The sequence below is a fragment of the Carcharhinus amblyrhynchos genome, chromosome 20, assembly GCF_965287045.1.
Source record: "Carcharhinus amblyrhynchos chromosome 20, sCarAmb.v2.hapA, whole genome shotgun sequence".
NCBI lineage: Eukaryota > Metazoa > Chordata > Chondrichthyes > Carcharhiniformes > Carcharhinidae > Carcharhinus > Carcharhinus amblyrhynchos.
In genome coordinates, this window is record NC_137343.1 from 1,439,461 (window position 1) to 1,452,409 (window position 12,949).

The 12,949-nt window shown below is 44.7% G+C and overlaps 1 protein-coding gene across 2 annotated transcripts in view; it reads left to right on the forward strand.

The window, feature by feature from the left end:
• The window catches only part of sbno1 (strawberry notch homolog 1 (Drosophila)), a 150,871-nt gene that overhangs the window by 42,034 nt on the left and 95,888 nt on the right, over positions 1-12,949 (forward strand). For both annotated transcript variants that reach the window (XM_080207934.1, XM_080207935.1), the window contains 4 exons: positions 4,208-4,368; positions 5,420-5,553; positions 5,637-5,727; positions 9,000-9,161. In XM_080207934.1, coding sequence (XP_080064060.1) covers positions 4,208-4,368; positions 5,420-5,553; positions 5,637-5,727; positions 9,000-9,161 — 548 coding nt within the window. The remainder of the gene's footprint in view (positions 1-4,207; positions 4,369-5,419; positions 5,554-5,636; positions 5,728-8,999; positions 9,162-12,949) is intronic.

Here is a 12,949-nt window from a genome sequence, read left to right on the forward strand (position 1 = left end):
CTGGAGGAGCTCCAGCTCAAGGTAGATGAGCTGGCCTCTGAGCTACAGATGCTGAGGCTCATCAGGGGGAGAAAGGGTGCCATTGTCAACGGGGTGCAAGAGACATCCACCCCCCCTAGACTGGCTAACTCTAAGGGTCAGGAACAAGAGGGGGCTGCTGAGAGGAGGAAGGAGGGTGGGGAGAGGAGGCCTCAGCCTCTCAAGCTGCATAACAGGTTTGAGGTTCTTGCTTCCAGTCTGGACAAGGACGAGGGAGGTGAGGTCGGTGAGCAAACTGCACATGGTACAGTGATGCAGCAGGGCATAGGCAAAGAGAAGGTGAAAAGGAACGTAGTTGTAATTGGGGATAGTGGGGTGAAGGGTATTGACACTGTCCTTTGTCACAATGACAAAGTGCACAGAAGGGTGTGTTGTCTGCCTGGTGCTCGGGTCCGGGATGTCGCATCTGGGCTGCAGATGAACCTGGAGTGGGAGGGTGAGAATCCGGTCGTTGTGGTTCATGTGGGTGCCGATGACGTAGGCAAAATGCGAACTGAGGATCTGGGGAAGGAGTATGAAAAGCTGGGAATGGAATTACAAAGTAGAACCGACAAGGTGGTCATCTCTGGGCTACTGCCTGAACCGAGTGCAGACGGGCGTAGGGTTGTTAGGATTAAGGAAGTGAATGGGTGGCTCAGGGATTGGTGTGGGAGGAATGGGTTTGAATTTATGGGGCATTGGCACCAGTATGGGGTAGGTGGGACCTGTTCGGGCGGGATGGGGTTGGTCTGAACCGTGCTGGGACCAGAGTGCTGGCGAATCGTGTAAAGAGGACTGTAGACAGGGCTTTAAACTAATTGGGGGGGGGGAGGGTGCGAGGGTAGGTGACGTTACGAGGCCTAAAGTTAAGGAGAGGGTACAGGTAAGGGTGGAGGCCGAGGATGTCCCAATAACAAAGGGAGTAGGGGGCGTGAGTATGAATAGGGTCCAGGGGAAGGCTGGGATGAAGGCACTTTATCTGAATGCACGAAGCATTTGGAATAAAGTGGATGAGCTGGTGGCGCAGATCGACACAAATGGATATGATCTGGTGGCCATTACAGAGACGTGGCTGCAAGGTGACAGGGACTGGGAGCTGAATGTCCAGGGGTATCAAGTGTTTAGGAAGGGGGGGGGTGGGGGGGGGGGGGCGCGTAGCTCCGCTGATTAAGGATAGCATCAGGGTGGTAGCAAGGGATGATATTGGAGCCAAAGAGCAGAAAGCGGAATCGTTGTGGGTAGAGATTAGGAACAGCAAAGGGAGGAAGACGCTGGTGGGTGTCGTCTATAGGCCCCCGAATAATGATCTGGAGGTGGGGCGGGCTGTTAACGCGCAAATAAGTGCAGCGTGCAGGAATGGGACGGCCGTAATTATGGGGGATTTCAATCTGCGTATTGATTGGTCGACCCATGTTGGACGCAGTGGGCTCGAGGAGGAGTCCTTGGAATGCTGCCGGGATAGTTTCCTTGAACAGTGTGTGTTGGAGCTGACGAGGGAGCGAGCTGTTTTGGATCTGGTGTTATGTAATGAGGTGGGTAGAATCAGGGACCTTGCGGTGAAGGATCCTCTTGGGGAGAGTGATCATTGTTTGGTGGAGTTTCTGGTGCAGATGGAGGACGACAAAGTGGGTTCCTGGACACGCGTCCTTTATTTGAACAGAGGGGAGTACGGTAGGATGAGAGGGGAATTGGCGAATGTGGACTGGGGGAGCGCGTTGGAAGGTAGGTCTGCTGAGGAGCAGTGGAGGATTTTTAAGGAGATCTTTCTTGGTGCTCAGCAGAAATTTCTTCCGATGGTCAAAAAGGACCATAGGAGGAGAGGTAATCAGCCGTGGATAACGAAGGAGGTGAAGGAAAGTGTTAAATTAAAAGCGGAGGCGTTTAGAGTAGCTAAGAGTAGTGGGCGAGAAGAGGATTGGGAGAGGTTTAAATGTCAACAAAGATTGACAAAGAAATTGATTAAGAAGGGTAGGATAAACTATGAAGCTGGGCTAGCGCTAAATATAAAAAAGGACAGCAAGAGTGTTTTTAAGTATATAAAAAGGAAGAGGCTGGCTAGGGTGAACGTTGGACCCTTAGACGATGAGAAGGGGGACTTAGTGGTAGGGGATGGGGAAATGGCTGAGGTCTTGAATAACTTTTTTGTTTCGGTCTTCACGGAGGAGGACATGAATAATTTGCCGGGTGTTAGAGATGGAACGGTGGTAGGACTGGAGGGTCTCGATGACATTACTGTTACTAGAGAGGTGGTGCTCGACAGACTGGAGGGGCTGATTGTGGACAAGTCCCCAGGACCGGATGGAATGCATCCGAGGGTTCTGAAAGAAATGGCGGAGGTGATAGTGGATGCCTTGGTGGTTATTTTCCAGACGTCGTTGGATTCCGGGGAAGTGCCGGAAGATTGGAGAGCGGCTAATGTTACGCCGTTGTTTAAGAAGGGTGCCAAGCAAAAGGCAGGGAATTATAGGCCGGTTAGTTTAACGTCTGTTGTAGGTAAAATGTTAGAATCCGTCATCAAGGAGGAAATAGCGAGGCATCTTGAGGGGAATTGCTTGATAGAGCAGACGCAGCACGGTTTCGTTAAGGGGAAGTCGTGTCTGACAAATTTACTGGAGTTCTATGAGGATGTGTCTAGGGCGGTGGATAAAGGAGAGCCGGTGGATGTGGTCTGTCTTGATTTTCAGAAGGCGTTTGACAAGGTACCTCACAAGAGGTTATTGCAGAAGGTCAGGGGACATGGAGTTGGGGGTAGGGTGTTAGCGTGGATAGAGGACTGGTTGTCAAATAGGCAGAGAGTGGGGGTCGATGGGTGCTATTTGGATTGGCGGTTGGTGACTAGTGGAGTGCCTCAGGGGTCGGTGCTGGGGCCTCAGCTATTTACCATTTATATAGATGATCTGGAGGAGGGAACCGAGTGTATGGTGTCGAAATTTGCTGATGACACCAAGATTGGTGGAAAGGCAAATTGTGCGGAGGGTGTGGAGAGTCTGCAGAAGGATCTAGATAGGCTGGGCGAATGGGCCAGGAAGTGGCAAATGGAATTTAATGTTGGCAAGTGCGAGGTGGTCCACTTTGGTAGGAATAATGGTAGGAAGGATTATTACTTACGTGGCGAAAAACTGCAGCAGGCGGCGGTGCAGAGGGACCTCGGGGTCCTTGTGCATGAGTCGCAAAAACCCAGCTTGCAGGTGCAGCAGGAAGGCGAATGGGATGCTGGCCTTCATAGCGAGGGGGATTGAATATAAAAGTAGGGAGGTCTTGCTGCAGCTGCATAGGGCACTGGTGAGGCTGCAGCTGGAGTACTGTGCGCAGTTTTGGGCGCCGTACTTACGCAAGGATATTTTGGCCTTGGAGGGAGTGCAGAGGAGGTTTACTAGGCTGATGCCGGGGTTGAGCTATGAGGAGAGGCTGAATAAACTAGGCTTGTACTCGTTAGAGTTTAGAAGAATGAGGGGAGATCTAATTGAGACGTATAAGATGATGAATGGGATGGAGAGGATAGAGGTGGAGAGACTCTTCCCGCTCAAAGGACAGTAGGACTAGGGGGCACAGCCTCAAGATAAAGGGGGGGCGGTTTAGAACAGAGTTGAGGAAGAACTTCTTCACTCAAAGGGTGGTGAATCTCTGGAATTCTCTGCCCGTTAAAGTGGTGGAGGCTACCTCACTAAATATTTTTAAGAAGAGGGTTGATGGGTTTTTGATAAGAGAGGGGATTAAGGATTATGGGGAGAGGGCGGGAATGTGGAACTGAGCCACGACAGATCAGCCATGATCTTATTGAATGGCGGGGCAGGCTCGAAGGGCCAGATGGCCTACTCCTGCTCCTAGTTCTTATGTTCTTCTGAACAATTCTGGAAACATAGAGCTGGTGGTCAGTAAAGAATTACATTTAACCATTGGGATGCGCAGTTTTCTGAAAATGAGGAAACACCTCAAAAGTTACCCTTTTCTCTTTATGGCTTGTGGTTGAAATGTTGATTCTTATAATAATATAGCCTGAGGGTGCTTTTTATGGATTTTAGTGAAGTGCCCCAAATATGACAGAGGATAATTTTCTAAATGCAAATTCTATTTTGCCATGTGATTTTAAAAAAAAAATCAGTTATCCAAGAAGTTTAGTTAATTGCATTCAGTTTAACAACGAACCTGTATGTAATTGTTTACAACCTCAAATGTCTTTTGTTAACAGTGAAGGTTGGTTTGCGCCATCCTGATCCAGTTGTGGAGACGAGTTCTTTGTCCAGTGTAACACCACCTGATGTTTGGTATCGGCTGACTGTACAAGAGGAGACGATTGACAGTGGTTGGCTTTCTGCCTTGCAGCTGGAAGCAATCACCTATGCTGCTCAGGTATTGGATTTTAAAAACATTAGCTTTGCTGAAATAAATTGATACTCAATACATTTCATTGATATCCATTTAGAAATTTATTTTGGGTACACTGTTAATAAAATACATAATTGAATAATGCTTAAAAAAAAATGACCAATGACACAGTTCTATCCTTAAGATATATTAAGAACTATTTCAATGCATTAAAATAATCAGTCAGCGACTCCCACCTTAAGCACATATCCTGATCCAAGCATCAAACTCTTATTAAAATTCCTTCTAGAAAAGGGCCTTTCCCCTGAATGTGTCCAACTACAATTTTGAGGGTGATTCTCATTGTTCGTGCCTGGTTCAATAGTATTCTTAAAGAGCCTGCATTCCTAAAATAGTCGTGTCAGGTCAAATATCTGAAAAAGATAGCACTTAACTACAGCTGTGTAGACGTTTCACGATTGTAAGATCGACACAAAAGTTCAAATTTCTGAGATAGTATAATTTTGTCTCTATACTGTTCCCTTCAATTCAATGAATAGAATCATAAAATCTCTACGGTGCAGAAGGAGACAGTTCATCCCATAGAGTCTGCACCAACAGAGTATCTTATTCAGGCACTATCCTTGTAAACCCATCCATCCCCCCCACATGTTTATCCCGCTAATCCCCCTAAGCTACGCATTCTTGGGACATTAAGGATCAATTTACCGTGGCCAATCCACCTAACCTGCGCAGACTCGGTCTGTGGGAGGAAACTAGAGCATCCTGAGGAAACCCAAGCAAACACAGGGAGAATGTGCAGACTCCACCCAAAGCTGGAATTGAACCTGGATCCCTGACACTGAGACAGCAGTACTGCTGTGCTGCCCCATCTACTTTGATACCCAGATACTTGTGGGTAGTAGCAATTTCAGTGTCCACAACATGAATCTTTACAAGAACAACATCAGTAACTGGCTGTTTCTTTAAAATCTATAACTAGATCTTTCATCTTGTTTTCAACATTCTGTGGGGATTTGTAGTATTTAGTACAGCTATTGTTAAACAAAACATACGTTTATTGTTTAAACTGTAGCAACATGAAACATTCCTCCCTAATGGGGATCGTGCAGCCTTCCTGATAGGGGACGGTGCTGGTGTGGGTAAAGGAAGGACCATTGCTGGCATTATTTTTGAGAATTATCTTCTTGGTAGAAAAAGATCTCTATGGTAAGTTTAAATCAGCATTTATTCAAATTCTTAAAAGCAGATGTACTTTAGTTGGCTTCAGTTAAATTTTGTGCTTGTTATAGGTTTAGTGTATCCAATGACTTGAAATATGATGCTGAACGGGACCTGAGAGACATTGGAGCAAAAAATATCCAGGTTCATGCGCTGAATAAGGTAAATTACTAAACAATTCCTCTGTGTAAAGGCAGTACTTCATATCGAAAGCAGTGGTCCATTTATTTAGCATGTTTTTCATGGTCTCCTAGAGAGGTGAAGCAGGCTCGGCTGATCATTTGGTCTATTTCTTGTTTTCTCATCTACACAACATGTAAATTTTAGCAATGTACGTATTCCTTTTTGCCATCCCAGTGAGCCTATTAATGCACCCATCCACCCAAAAATATCTCATTAATTATCTCTTGTTTCTGTTTCTGGCCCTTTGAATCACCCATTAGAAGGACTGGGTGGACTTAACTTATCCTGACCTGAGGGGATATTTTTCTCCATGGAATGTTCCTCTTTCGATCTGGAATTGGGAATGCCGATGAAGGCTGCACCCTGTCACTCTGCAGCCAGTAACTATTACGTTACACCAAGTTTTGGCTTGGAGATATTATTGCTTAATTTTAATGATATGCAAATTGATGCTTCCTTAAAAAATGACTTGTCAGCAGTTTTTAATTTATAAATGCTTATTGCAGTAATAAATATCTCAGTGCCCAAACATGAAGTATGTCGAGTCAACATGGCTGTTTGAGAAGGAATTTTTGTTTAACCAATTTATTTGAGATCTTTGAGGAAGTAATGTGCTTGAAGATAAAGGAGAACTGTTGCATGTACTGTACTTAAATTTCCAGAAGGCATTTAATAAGTTGTTGCATCAAAGGTTACTACATAAAATAAAAGTTCATGATGTAGGGGCTAACATATTGGCATGAATAGAAGATTGGCTAGCTATCGGAAATAGTAGGCATAAATGGGGCTATTTCTGGTTTTTAAGCTTTAAGAAGTGATATATCACAGGGATCAGTGCTGGGACCTGATTTTTTTTTTTACAATTCACATAAATGACTTGGATGAAGGGACCAAAGGTATGGTAGCTAAATTTGCAGATGATGGGTAGGAAAGTAAATTATGAAGAAGACGTAAGAAGACTACATAAGGAGCTGAAGTGAGTGGGGGAAATCTCTCCAAATGGAGTATAATGTGGGAAAATGTGAAATTATCCATTTTGGCAGCAAAAATAAGAAACATATTACCTAAAATGGTGTGAGATTACAGAGCTTTGAGAAGCAGAGGGGTGTAAGTGTCCTCATGCATGAATCATAAAAGGTCAGCGTACAGGTACAACAAGTAAGTAGGAAAGGAACAATGTTAATTGTTCATTGTGAGGAGAATTGAATACAACAATAGGGAAAGTTGAAAGTTTATTAGTGTCACCAGTAAGCTTGCGCTGCAATGAAGTTACTGTAAAAATTCCCCATTCGCCACACTCTGCCTGTTAGGGTACCCTGAGGGAGAATTTAGCCAGTGCACTTAACCAGCATATCTTTTGGGCATGGCAGTTCAGTTATAGAAGGCATTGGTGAGACCACATCTGGAGTACTGTGCACAGTATTAGCCTCCTTCGTTGAGGACGAATATAAATGTGTTAGAAGCAGTTCAGTGAAAAGTTCACTAGACTAATACTTGTGATGAAAGGGTTGTCTTTTGAGGAAAATTTGGACAGACTGGGCTTGTATCCATTGGATTTTAGAATAGTAATAGGTGACTTGATTGAAACTTTTAAGGTCCTGAGGGCCTTTACAAGTGGATGTGGGAAAGGTGTTTCTTCTTGTGGAGAACCTCTAACTGGGTGCCACTGTTTTCAAAATAAGTTGTTGTCTATTTAAGACAGTTGAGAAGAAAGTTTGCTTGCAGAGGGCAGTGAGCCTTTGGAATACTTCCCCAAAGGTTGGCCACAGAGCCATTGACTGTTTTTAAGGATAGTTTAAACTCAAATCTGAATATGGATAATGTTTCACTCAGTGAATTGGGCAACATCTGTGAAGAATTTCCAACATTTTCTGTTTGTGATTATAAATTGATTATTTGTTCAAGTGGGTGTGGGTATATTTTAATTGATTCTAATCTATACATGCAAACGCAACTTAAACACAATGGAATGGATAATGATTATTAACAAAACCCTGACTGATTTACCCATTTCTCATGTGGGGACACTTAAAGCTAAATGTAAAACAATGAAGACTTGTCCTTGAAGGGCTCGAAGGGCTAGATGGCCTACTCCTGCTCCTATTTCTTATGTTCTTTATGTTCTTATTATGATGGTGCCTTTCACAACTGCCAGATGTTCCCAAGTGCTTGACAATCAATGGTGTACTTTTGATGTGTAGCCACTGTTGAACTGTAGGAAACATAGCTTATTTGTGCAGTGCAAGCCCCCACAGTGTTTTAATAACCAGATATCTTTTTATGGTGTTGATTGTGGAATATATGTTGATCAGGTTACAAAAGGTAACTCAGCTACTCTTGTATGAAGTAGTGCCATGGGATCCTTTATGGCACTGAAGGCTAATGGATCCTCATTTTAGCATCTGATCTGAAAGATGGCACCCCCAACAAAGCCGAACTCCTTCATTACCACACTGAGGTATCAGCTTTGATTTTTGTGTTTGAGCCCTGGAATGGGACTTCAAACAATAACTTTCTGACTTCAGTGAATGTTCCCAATTGAATGATGGCTGACACACAAGTATTATTACAGTTATTACTTAGATCAGCTGATCCAGTGCAGACCAGGAATTGAACTTGACACTTCCTGCAGACTTTACTAGCAGTATTCCCTGTAGCATGTGATTCCATTGAATTGCTGCCTCCCTATCTTGGGCAGGTACTAGAGGGTGATTTGCCCTTTTGGCAGCAATTCTCCACCAGAAAAATGTAGAAGAGAAGATTGGAAGTTTTTGTTCGATGGAAGGGCAAGGTATTTAGAGGTGGGGTGGGGGGGAGGGGGGGTGCCTGGAAGGGAATTGGGCTCCTCCCCACCCCCCCTGCATTTTGTGCTGCTCCAGTGATTCAACTTGGGTGGAATTTTTATGTTTTTAGTCACACTAGGATGCTGATTAAAATGTACTGTATAAGCTTATTTCTGGGGAAGCACTAGTTTTATTATTTTTGAACCAATATTTTATCTAAAATGCTTACAGTTGAATTAAAAATTCTACAACGACTTTTTTTAACTTCATCTCCATCCTTCCCATTTGTTTTGTATACTCCAGTTTTTTGTTCTGTCTTGGATTCTGCCATGCAGTAATGGAAATGCTGGAATTGGTTAGAGCTGCTGCAGCATTGCTGTGACATTACTTTGGCAGGAGGAAAATTTTGTGATTATGAATGTGATTCAGCCTATTTTAACAATATAATTGTTTACACTATTTTTTCAGTTCAAATACGGAAAAATATCTTCGAAACAAAATGGAAGCGTAAAGAAAGGTGTAATTTTTGCAACATACTCTTCGCTCATTGGTGAAAGCCAATCCGGTGGAAAATATAAAACCAGGTTAAAGCAACTTCTGCACTGGTGTGGTGAAGATTTTGATGGAGTTGTATCCTTTCTGGCTGTGCAAAAATTTAGATTTAGCTGGTGCTGTATTGCTACAGGCCTGCCTCTGCAAATGATATTTTGCAATCAAAATGTCTATTTTGCACAAAGATGTATTTAATAAAAGTTTAAAAAGCTGCTTCAGAGTTACCTATTTTGCTTAATTATGAAGTGCATGGTTATTCATCTTCTGTTTCAGAAGAGAAGATCCCTTTTCTCTTCCTTACTCTGACTCTTCATAAGGTTGCCTGCATTATTCTCTGCTGCTTTCTGTTCCAGTTCCCACCCCTGCCAGCTTTGAAGACTTCTGTAGATACATGATTTACCCACTTTCTTCTCTGGCATGCTGTCATTTCAAGGCACTGTCCATAGATATAGGAAGAAGTCTTAACACCAGGTTAAAGTCCAATGGGTTTATTTGATAGCACAAGCCACTGGCTTTTGGAGCGCTGCCTCTTCATCAGGGGAGTGGGAGTTCATTTCACCAACAGGGCATATAAAGACTGAAACTCAATTTACAAAATAATGATTGGAATGCGAGTCTTTACAAGTAATCAAGTCTTAAAGGTACAGACAATGTGAATGGGGGAGAGGGTGAAGCACAGTTTAAAGAGATGTGTATTACTCCAGCCAGGACAATTAGCCCAGGCAAATGGTGGGGATTGCAGACAGTGTGACGTGAACCCAAGATCCCAGTTGAGGCCATCCTTGTGTGCGGAACTTGGCTATCAGTCTCTGCTCAGCAACTCTGCATTGTATGTGGTGAAGGCTGCCTTGGAGAATGCTACCCGAAGATCAGAGGCCGAATGCGCATGACGACTGAAGTGTTCCCCAACAGGAAGAGAACAGGCTTGCCTGGTGATTGTCAAGCGGTGTTCGTTAATCCATTGTCATAGCATGGTCTCCCCAGTGTACTGTGCTTGGGACATCTTTTTCTGCAGCACATCAGGTAGACAATGTTGGCTGAGTTGCAGGTGCATACCCGGCGGATGGTGAGCCCATGCGAGTCGGTGGCATATGTGTTGATGATCCGGCACGTCTTGCAGAGGTTGCTGTAGCAAGGTTGTGTGGTGTTGTGGTCACTGTTCTTCTGAAGGCTGGTAGTTTGCTGTGACAGTCATCTTTTTGAGCTTGTATGGTTGTTCAAAGGCAAGAAGAGGAGGTGTGGGGATGGCCTTGGCAAGATGTTTGTCTTCTTCAATGACTTGTTGAAGACTCCCGGGAAGACGATGTAGCTTCGCTCCGTGGAAGTACTGGACGACAAAGGGTACTCTGCCACTGTGTCCCATGCCTGTCGTCTTCCAAGGAGGTCGGCACAGTTCCCTGCCATGCCGTGCCGGAACCATCGATCGATGAGTCGAGCGCCATATCCTGTTCTTATGAGGGCACCTTTCAGCGTTCAGAGACGTCTGTTGAGATCCTCCTCATCTGAGCAGATCGCTGTGTATATGGAGGATACATCGATGACACTTTCTTCCTTTGGACTCATGGTGAACAATCACCTGAAACAACTATATCAACAAGTTCCATCCCACCATCAGACTCACCGTGGACTATTCTCTGGAATCAGTTGCATTTTTGGACACACGCATCTCCATCAAGGACAGTCACCTCAGCACTTCACTGTACCGCAAGCCCAAGGATAACCTTGTGATACTCCAATTCTCCAGCTTCCACCCTAAACACGTTAAAGATGCCATCCCCAATGGACAAGCCCTCCGTACACAAAGGAACTGTGCAGATGAGGAGGATTGCAACAGATACCTTCAGAGGCTGAAAGATGCCCTCGTAAGAACAGAATATGGCGCTCGACTCACCATCGACGGTTCCAGCAGGGAACCGCACCAACCTTGGAAGGCAGGCACGGGACACGGCAGACAGTGCCCTTCGTCGTCCAGTACTTCCCTGGAGGGGAGAAGCTACAACATCATCTCTGGAGCCTTCAACATGTCATTGATGAAGACTAACATCTCTTCAAGGCCATCCTGACACCCCCGCTTCTCGCCTTCGAACAACAGCACAATCTCAAACAGACCATTGTCCGCAGCAAACTGCCCAACCTTCAGGAGAAGAGTGACCACGGCGCACACAGCCTTGCCACAGTAACCTCTGCAAGATGTGCTGGATCATTGACATGGATGTCGTCGTCTCGTGGGGGTACCATCCGCTGGGTACATGGCACATACACTTGGCCAACGTCTACCTGATACACTGTCAGGTAGACAACGTTGGCCAAGTGGATGTACTGTGTACCCGGCGGATGGTACCCCCATGCGGTAAGAACATCCCAGGGCATGGTACACTAGGGAAACCGTGCAGACGCTACGACAACAGATGAATGAACACTGCTCAACAATCACCAGGCAAGTATGTTCTCTTCCTGTCGTGGAACACTTCAGCGGTCACGGGCATTTGACCTCTCATCTTTGGGTAAGCATCCTCCAAGGCGGTCTTCACGACACACGACAACACAGAGTTGCTGAGCAGAGACTGATAGCCAAGTTCAGTACACGTGAGGATGGCCTCAACTGGGGTCTTGGGTTCATGTCACACTATCTGTAACCCCCACCACTTGCTTGGGCTTGCATAATCTCACTAACCGTCCTGTCTGGAGACAATACACATCTCTTTAACCTGTACTTAATCCTCTCTCCATTCATACTGTCTGTAAGTTTAAGACTTGATTATTTGTAAAGACTTGCATTCCAACCATTATTTTGTAAATTGAGTTTGTGTTTTTGCCCTGTTTGTGAATACAACTCCCACTTACCCGATGAAGGGGCAGCACTCCAAAAGTTATGGCTTGTATTACCAAATAAACCTGTGGACTTTAACCTGGTGTCGTGAAACTTCTCACTGTGTTTACCCCAGTCCAACACCAGCGTTTCCACGTCAAAAGATAGGGGTTCAGCTTTCACATGGTGACACTTGGCTCTGTCACTTCACATATCTCTTAACCCTACCACTGCCTATTGTCGAACCTCCTGTCTGTCATCCAGTTTTTGATGAGCTTACCTCTTATAAAGATTGGAAATTTTTGTGTGTCCTCACCCCGGTCGCTTTTTAGTTACCCCTGTCCTTCTCCAACTTGAGCAGAGCAGTTTATCCTATAGTGTCTCTACTACAAACACCATTTATTCCTACCTCAATTGTGATGTCCATCTTTACTCATTTGATACTGAAACCATCACATCTGCCTTTGTCTGGCCCAGGCTTGTGTCAAGTTATCTGAGCTGGTCTCCTGTCCTGCCTGTTCTCTACTGCCTATATGTTGCACAAAGTCAAACTTGTGCTTAGCACCAGACCTCTGATTTTTAATTCCCGTTTTGTGTCTTGATTCCTCCGTTTCCCCTTCCTGATTTCTGCTGCTATGACTTTATCCGCCATCAAACATTCTACGCTTCTGACTCGAGTGTTTTTTTTTGCATTTCACTTCTTGCTGCCTTCAGCTACCAAGCGCTCTCTTAAATTTCTTCCAAACCAAAGAAAATTTCTCAATACTCCGCTCAAAACCCAGCCCTTTGGTCATCTCACCTCAGATTATCATCTTTTGGCTTGATGTCAGTTTCTTTGAATCTCTACAATGCGTAGGTATATATTAACAACGCTATGCAAATCCTCGTTGTCTGTTGAAGTAGAATTCAAAGAATTGCAGCGCCTCATGATTTTGTGTGAATCTTAAACATCCGAGTGAAGCTACATGCATTCATTCACTGTGGTGGGCACTGCAGGTACCATGTTTCATGGTGAATTGACTAGTGACACAGTAAGCTGAAGGAAACCTTTGACTTA